Source organism: Talaromyces proteolyticus (assembly GCF_021365285.1).
Source record: "Talaromyces proteolyticus strain PMI_201 chromosome Unknown BGW36scaffold_5, whole genome shotgun sequence".
In the NCBI taxonomy this organism is placed as follows: Eukaryota; Fungi; Ascomycota; class Eurotiomycetes; order Eurotiales; family Trichocomaceae; genus Talaromyces; species Talaromyces proteolyticus.
In genome coordinates this window covers 2,808,860-2,817,646 of record NW_025764281.1, presented here as the reverse complement: position 1 = coordinate 2,817,646, position 8,787 = coordinate 2,808,860, and the positions used below count along the sequence as shown (strand labels likewise).

The 8,787-nt window shown below is 44.6% G+C and overlaps 2 protein-coding genes across 2 annotated transcripts; one reads left to right on the top strand and one right to left on the bottom strand.

Annotated features, from left to right (window-relative positions):
- Positions 1-955: 955 nt before the first annotated feature.
- On the bottom strand, positions 956-2,603 carry BGW36DRAFT_426977 (cytochrome P450 family protein; the record flags this gene model as incomplete). Its single annotated transcript, XM_046220349.1, has 6 exons — positions 956-990; positions 1,045-1,095; positions 1,153-1,270; positions 1,320-1,951; positions 1,998-2,252; positions 2,303-2,603. The coding sequence occupies 6 exons, from the start codon at positions 2,601-2,603 to the stop codon at positions 956-958; spliced, it is 1,392 nt and encodes a 463-aa protein (XP_046073780.1).
- Positions 2,604-5,951: 3,348 nt separating this feature from the next.
- BGW36DRAFT_293473 (putative phenylalanine ammonia-lyase) lies at positions 5,952-8,524 on the top strand (the record flags this gene model as incomplete). Its single annotated transcript, XM_046211002.1, has 3 exons — positions 5,952-6,085; positions 6,137-6,237; positions 6,288-8,524. The coding sequence occupies 3 exons, from the start codon at positions 5,952-5,954 to the stop codon at positions 8,522-8,524; spliced, it is 2,472 nt and encodes an 823-aa protein (XP_046073779.1).
- Between the last annotated feature and the right edge of the window lie 263 nt (positions 8,525-8,787).

Genomic DNA, 8,787 nt, shown 5'->3' with positions numbered 1-8,787 from the left:
ATGTCTCCATATTTCTAGAGCTTTATATCATTATCTGAGCTCACGTATCATGCAGTGATATGGAATTTCTTTCCTTAGAATCCACGAAACTTGAGACTTTTAGGTAGCTCGGCCTATAACTGAGGCTGAGGTCTGAATACACCCCGACGGGCGGAATTTATTGGTGAAGTTTGACCCTAATAACCACTAAAGCGAGCAGTCTAAGCCATGTCATTATCCCTGTCTATCCCATCTTAACGTAACTAGGAAATTCATATGTTCTTAAGAACTATTTACAAAAAAGTACGGACTCTTAGTCCAGATGCCTTACGAACAAAACAAAATGGAATGAAATTGGATGCAGCCAGACTGTACCCCTACTGCAGGATAGTCCTCTTGTCTAAGAGCCTGAGACAGCATAGCTGTCTCATATGTCTCCCCAGTACGAGGTCGTTCAAGGTAACTCTAGTCAATCTATTTCACCTTTCCTGTCTCCACAATTTTGTCCTCTTTAGCGAAGAGGTGTCAAAATGATCTGAGTGGATATATGTAAAGACCTGCTTTAGCATCTCCCTTGCCCCCACACAACTACGTTGGTGGTCCGTACTTATACGGATTATATAACTTCTAAGCTTGCTCGACCTCGCGTCCTCCTTCCCAGCCTGCAAAGTTTTAGTGACGTTCCCCGCCTTCGAAATGCCCGCCTAAACCCTAGTGCTAGGCGCGGATAGCCTAGTTTGGCAGACTATCTGGTCTCGGTTTCACGTACACAAAGAGGTCCTCAATTTTAATGAAAACCCTTTTGACAAGTTAGTTACATTTGCACTCAAAAGTGGTAGGTTCTGTGTGTTCGAAATTACCATGCGACTTCTCTCGTGTCTTTGCTAGGATCGCAGAACTCGACCTCGTAATCGTGGAACAATGTTGGCATAAGCTATATGTTGTTAATATTGCTCCAGAGAGGGAGAGGGTAGTTTCAACTTGCCTTGGACATCTCAAGCCAGCCCACGTCTACAACAGGTATCAGCCAAATTCAGTGGCATAGTAAGCCTTGAGTAGACTTACTTCGTCCAATACAGTATCGAGATCCAGCACCAAAACTAAGGAAGTTTCGCCCTGTCTTCATGTCAGAAAATGCTACTGGGGTTTAGCGTATGGATCAAAATTGCGTACTCATGGTGGCAACACGGTCGGGCTCTTCCATCCACCTCTCTGGACGGAATTTGTCTGCATCTTCGCCAAAGATGTCCTTGTTTTGATGGATAACCCAGGCATTTGCGCTAATGCCAGACTGCACAATATTAGTATGCATAATACTCATTAAGAGAGACTAGACTTACTCCTCCAGGGATGAATTGTTCACCAATTTGCAGTCCAGATGGGGGCACGACTCGGCCGAGGGAGACTCCCACAGCTGGATGGCAGCGAAGAGCCTCATACATACACGCTTGCAAGAAAGGCATGTTGTTGATAATTTCCAGATCAAAGACGGTACCATGCGGAATGTTGTTCATTGCTGCATGTTCATTGATCTCGTCTATCAGCTTCTTCTTAACCTCGGGGTTTCGAAGGGTGTGGTAGAGGAAGGCTGAGATAGACACAGATGTTGAGTCACTTCCGGCAAAGATGTTGCTGGCAGCCATCGATGCAACACAAATATCGTCCAATTTGTCTGGCTTTTCCCGTTGAACTTCAAAGAGCTGTTCAAGCATGTCATTCCGGTCGGTTCCTCGTTCCTTACGCTCCTTGATATTCTGTTGGGATATCTGCAGAAGCTTGCCCTGGCGTTGGGTAATCGCGAGGTGATTGCCGATTATAGGAGCAAGCCATATGCTGAGGTAGTAGAACCAGGGGATGTGTCCCACCCAATTAGCGCACTGCAAGATGTTATCGATCATGGTGAAGGCACCATCATCTATGCCCTCGTCCATAAAACCGAAACGCTTGGAAAACGTGACTTCACCAATGACATCTGTAGAAATTAGGTTTTGTCTCACAATGCCAGCGGATTTACTGACCGAAAGCAAACAGCCTAGTCCATCTGCCTACATCAATCTTTTCACCTTCCATGGAAGCCAGTTTTTTGAGCAAGAATAAGATAGCGCTGTCGACATAAGGCTCCAATTTCTTCATATTGGATAGCGAATAGATATGGCTGACTAATCGCCGCTGTGCTCGATGAATGCTCTCGTTACGTTCCGAAAATAAGTCCCATTTGCGGTTGCCTTGCCAAGGCATGTACCAGTCACTTTTACGGAAATCGTTGCCTGAGCCTTTGGGGTTGTTAGTGTCATGAACTCTTGAATTAAATCGAGTTACGAACCATAAATGGTTCTGAGAGAATCTATGTCCGCTGTGCTGATTTCGTGCGGTCCGAGTCGAACCAGCGGCCCATACTTCTCATGCACCTCAATGATCTTACGGTGCATTCTCCCCTGACGAGTATGATAAACGAGCCATAGGTTCGAGAATTTGGCCCAAAATGGACCAGGGACATTCCTCAGAGGATTTCGAAAATAATTAATAACTAGAATTGACAAAAGGGCAATCCCCATAAACGGAGCATATCGAAGAATATCTTGCCTGTCGGCACGGAGCACGGTAGAGATCAGGTTCTCACCCATGGCGATGGTTAAGAAAGGACTGCTGCTTGAATCGATAAAGGCAACACAGTTGATGTGAAGTGTTGACAAAGGGAATAATGCAGGTAGCATATCCGAGTTGTTATAGATGATGTGCCTGGAAACCACATATGTCATAGATTGGGGGCTGCACAGGGATGCGTAAGCTCAAGCTGCCGCCGAAGCCACTTATAGCATACATGTAGTTGGTGGTGCGTTGCGGCTGCAGTTTGAAGAGGTCGCTAAACCGGTACTATTGGTCAACGATGACTTCAATTATGCAATTATGTCGATTCTTAGCGCGTTCTGCCTGTCCAATACTCCGCGGAAGGATGGCACGGAGTAAGCAGGAAGCAGACGCTGATATGACATGCACAGATGCTAGCCGTGCACCCTTCGGTATACCTTTTCACTGCCTTGTCAGCCGCTCCGTGCCGCATGCCTTCGCAACCACACATCGTCCAATCTCCTAAGTCTACCTGCAGACTAAACGCTGACCTTCTCATCCTGAACCGCAACAGTAATTAATTGATTAAATTACATATGTATGTATACAACCATTGGAGCGATTAGGGTTCAACTGGATCATTACGCACGCAAGCAGGGAGGTCTTGTATAACTCGTACTCTTATTTAAGATACTAGATACAATAATACTCTACGTGGGGTATATTATTTGGATCTTATACTCCCCAAAATGATATGAAAGGAAAAACAGTAAATAAATAAATAAAATAAAAACAAAGTAGATTGGCTTAACATAGCCTATCTAACTTTTAATTTCTAGTCTGTATATAGTACTACATAATACTACATACTTTACATGTACTTGTTACTGTTTGGCAATTCGGCGACTTTATCTCTGGCTGCTTGTTAGTCTGAGGATTAAATTAAATTGCAGCTGTAGCGTTCCCTAGGCCAGCTAATAGATATAAGAAAATGCGACGTAATGACAGGACGACTTTGGTAACCCTGCACATCCCTACCCTATAGTTGGCCTCGTACGGAACTAGGGTTATAGAATGCCTATATATCAATGTATCGATATATTATCAATACATACATATGCGTTGTAAACAAAGTACGAGGGGAGAAGGGCTAGTTTCATTCATTGCTTATAGAGGCTCGCATATGGCTCAATTATGATTTCACCAAGGAATCTTACTCTTCAGTTTGATTTTCTGATTATTGGCCTAGAGTTAACTAGTTTATGACGTAGATATGTTTATTATACGAGATCGAGCAAAGGCAGGGCTCGTACTAGCCTAGGAATTAGTTAGTGCAGACTAAACACTGATCTTCTTATCCTAAGCCATTTTCCCGTTATCAGCGCCCCACCATAGAGGATCCTACAGTGGCACTGGAGTAGTTTTAATGAGACGCAAAAAAGGTGTGCCTTAATGCCAACACTAATAAATAACCCTAAGCTGAAAATTAAAAAATCTCTTAGTATATTACTAATACTTTATATATTATCTATATATTCTAATAATTATTTATAAACGATTATTATATATATTTTAATAATTTAATTGAATATTTTTTTATTATTAAGGAAATATTTAAAATTTAAATATAATATATAAATAATATAGCTTATAATTTTGTCATACATTAAATCAAGATCTTTACATAAGAAAATTAATTTTATATAATATTAAGATCTAAATTTATTTTTAAATATTTTAAATATTTTTTTTAATATTTTATTTAATTATATATTTAATAAGCTAATCTTATTTCTTTTTAATAATTTTATATAATTAGCTTAAATAAGATTTAGATTTATTATTATTATAAAGTTGTTTAAGTTGAATAATATTTATAGAAATATTTTAGTATATAATATAAATCTTTATATAAAAAAAGGGTTTATGTCTTTAATTCACATAGTTAAGAATATATTGAAGGTGTTAATTCGCGCCTTATAATATATTGAATAGGGGGCATTTTGACACGTTTGAATAACTTCAAAAATTGACATTTGGAAGCAAAATAATGAGTTTGCTAAAGCAGCATATGTAAACCATACATGATTTCGGCTTAATGCCAAATAAGTATGGGTTATAAGCACTAGTTATTAGCGCTTCATTAAAACTACTTCAGTGCCACTGTACCTGCCAGATGAGACGCTTACCTTCTCATCCTAGGCTATTTTTCTGTTATCAGCGCTCGCCATAGAGGATCCTACCTGCAGGCTAGACGCTACCTTCTTGTTCTAGGCTATTTTTCTGTTATCAGTGCTCGTTATAGAAGATTCTACCGAGGTTCATGGCAGCGGCATGGGTAAGAATAGTACAGCACTTCGCGGCAAAGCTTTACCAACGTGTGCCCGAGGGCTGAAAATGTGGACTTTCCCGTCTTGGACGGGTGGCTATTGTTCTGACGACGATCTCGTGTTCGAGAATTTAGGGGTCCAAACAACTGCGATATGCTTCGGCTTCACTTTGAGCCGTCCGAAAGAAATACGTCATACCAAAAATACATTACATTGGATCGTCAGGTTATGTGAGTACTTAGATCAGCACGTTGAAGAGGTAAGCTTGGGGCGGAAAACATACACAAGGCTGTCACTAGGATTTCAGGTGGTAAACTCTCTGGAATGATTGACCATCTCATTCTGCCTGATCGATGTAATTTCAAAGTCTGACTGCTGGCAGTCTAGCCACAACCCAAAGTTCTTCTTCTTCTAGTTGGCATATAAACCACTATATATTATGACTAGGTATAGATTCGTATTTTTTGGTCAAGTGGTTATGAGCCTACACTGTGCGACCATTGTGCACAGGTTCAATTCCTATATTCGTTTGGTGGTTGCGTGATTTCAGAGCCTAGCACAGAACACCAAGCTGGAGCCGGAGTCTGCATATACGCAAGACTATTGCCAGTGAAATCCCTCTTTTATCACCGAGCAGTGGTTATAACAGAACACATTATTATTTCTCATTTTTGTCCAGAACCCACTACTTCCCTCTTTGGGCTGCTATGCAGGCCGTAGTTGTTGGTGATTTGATCAATCTTGCTCATAAACTCATCCCCGGCTCGCGTGCGTGGATTCAGGCTGCAAGTGTGGGTTATCACGGGGGCAATATGTGCCATGCACACGCTACGCAGCCTGTCATCTTTTAGCAACCATGGCCAGGTCCTGCCAGCCTGAGGTGGACAAGGCGTGTCAGCAGGTAGAGAGCTTCAGGTACCGCCCCTTCCCTTCCTGCTTTTTAGATGCAAGAGTTCCTCTTTAACTCCTCAATCATCTTCCAGCCATCCTTCTCTTGTTAACCAACCACTTTTTTTCATTCTTCAGCACAATCGTTGAACATAGAATCACCGACATAACCCTAGCCCTAAGAAGATGTCGTTAGGAGCGATAAACGATATATATCTGTCCCATTGGGGCGCTATTGCTGCAAAACTCAAAGGGCATTCCGCCAATCAAGGAATTGACGGAAAGAGCCTTGACTTGGCCACCGTAATCGCAATTGCCAGGTACGGCAGTCTGCTCAGAGTATTGACGCCAATATACTGACTCAACCCCAGATATGGAATATCCTCACATTTGTCTGATCACAGTATCGAGGCTGTCGTCAAGAGCGCCGAAATGGTCCAGGAGAGTATTGACAAAGGAGAGGTCATATATGGTGAGACCCGTCTTTTTCAAACTCTGACTTTCAAGCTTACATTCTCTCAGGTGTCAACACTGGTTTCGGTGGCAGCGCCAACACACGGACAAATCAAGTTCAGGAACTCCAGTCAAACCTTTTACGCATGCTTCAATACGGCGTCATCGCAGAAGAGCGAACAGTCACGGCTCCGGGGTCGCGGCAAGACACAGATTTAAACGATATCATCAGCCAATCAGCACTCCCTCTTGATGACCCACTGGCCTCAACATCGATGCCGGAATCTTGGGTCAGAGCCGCCATGTTGATCCGGCTCAACTCCCTCGCTTCTGGTTTCTCCGGTATAAAAGAGACGACCATTCGCACTTTGCACCAGATCCTTGAAGAGGGTATCACGCCACTAGTGCCCGTCAAGGGAAGCATATCAGCATCTGGGGATCTTAGCCCTCTGTCCTACATTGCCGGTGTGGTCCAGGGAAAGCCCGGTTTGAATGTTTGGACACGCAACACCAATGGCGAGCGTTGCCTCAAGAGGGCTGACGTCGCACTTGCGGAGAAAGACATCAAGCCTGTCTCTCTGGGCGCCAAGGAAGGTCTTGCACTAGTCAACGGCACTGCGGTCTCTTGCGCAGTCGGATCACTGGCGTTGCACGACGCCATGGGACAAGCCACTCTTTCACAGATTTTGACTGCCATGAGTGTCGAGGCCCTACTCGGCACTGATGAGAGTTTTGACTCATTCTTTGGAGAGGTGCGATCCCATCCCGGCCAGGTTGAAACGGCCCGGAATATCCATGCTTTTCTTTCAAAGTCGTCGCTTGTCCAGCACAGCGACACGGAAGAGGGAGAGCTACGCCAAGACCGATACTCGGTTCGAACGGCATCACAATGGATTGGGCCTGTCTTGGAAGATTTGCATTTGGCTCACCAGCAAATCGGTATTGAGATGAATTCAGTGACCGACAACCCTCTTATTGACCCCGCCCGGGACGGTAAGATGATGCATGGAGGGAATTTTCAGGCTCGTGCCGTCACCAGTGCGATGGAGAAGACCCGCCAGTCACTTCAGACCATTGGTCGCATGCTATTCTCCCAGTGCGCAGAACTCATTAACCCTGCAACCAATCGTGGACTTCCACCAAATCTCGTCGCTGAGGAACCAAGTCAATCCTTCATATGGAAAGGTACCGATATTATGATCGCTGCCCTTCAGGCCGAACTTGGGTTTTTAGCCAATCCGGTTGGCAGCCATGTTCAGACAGCAGAAATGGGCAACCAATCCATCAACTCTCTAGCCCTCATCTCCGGCCGATATACCTTGGAGGCCATCCAGACACTTTCACAATTATCCGCCGCCCACCTCGTTGCCTGCTGTCAGGCCTTGGATCTTCGCGCAATGTCCTGCAAGTACTTGGGGACGATGGCTCCGATCTTCAAGGATATGACCAGCGAAGCCTTCTCGGGGTACCTGCTGACGCCTGAAACTGCGGAGGTGTTCTTGCCCGCAATCTGGGCAGCCTTTCAAAAATCGCTCGACACATACACCTCCTTCGACTCGCCAAGGCGGTTTGCGATTACGTTCGAATCCCTGCAGCCACTAGTCCTCAAACACATCAGGACCACCACAGAAGCGATGCAGGCTCTGCAGACATGGACAGAGAAATGCTGTGCCACTGCACTTGATACTTTCAAGATGAACCGAGAGGCATACTATGCCAACCCAGAAGCCACTCCATACATTGGTAGTGCATCCAGCCGTATGTACAAGTTTATCCGCCACGAACTTGGGGTGCCATTCATTGGTAACAAATTCATCTCTACCCCAAGGGATGAGGAAGGCGACTTTACTTGGGGCGAGCCTCATCATGACTCCAAGAGAGGTGTGACTATGGGCGGAATGATTGCCAAAGTATACGAGAGCATGCGAACCGGTCAACTCTACCACCACGTCGCACTCTCTATATCTGACGTACATGAATACAGCAGTGCCGCCGAGAAGGCCCTCGCCGCCAACAAAGACGAGAACATCCAATTCTCCTACGCCATGACCGAGGCTAGGGAATTGACCGGCTGGGGCGGTAAGAACCCTGAATCGCTCAGTGGTGATGAGAAGAATGATGCTGCTCAAGCCCAAAATATCAGCTCAAGTGCCACCGTCGTGGATGATACTTCGTATCTATTGGAGACCGAGGCAGAGACCAACCAGAAGGTCAGAGAGGAAGTGGGCATGACACCAAACATGGCCTGGAAAGCCCAATCGATGGGCTTCGGTGATGAGAACCGTCAAATTCACTCGATTGTTTAGAGCGTTTTGGCCAGTCATTTCTTTTTAGCGGGGTTGTAGTGAGGCGTATGATAGTTTATGCATTTAGATTGTACGCCGTATAAATAGAAAGAAATCAACATAGGCAATGTGGTATGAGAACTTTTGCATTCAATATTTTGAATATTGTCTACTTTCCATGTTGAATGGAATCGCCTCATGGTTGGGGAAATCTTACCGACCTCGTCGCAACTTGTGCTGTGCGTTAACATGGTACCTACCCGACTGTAAGGCCAATACCTAGA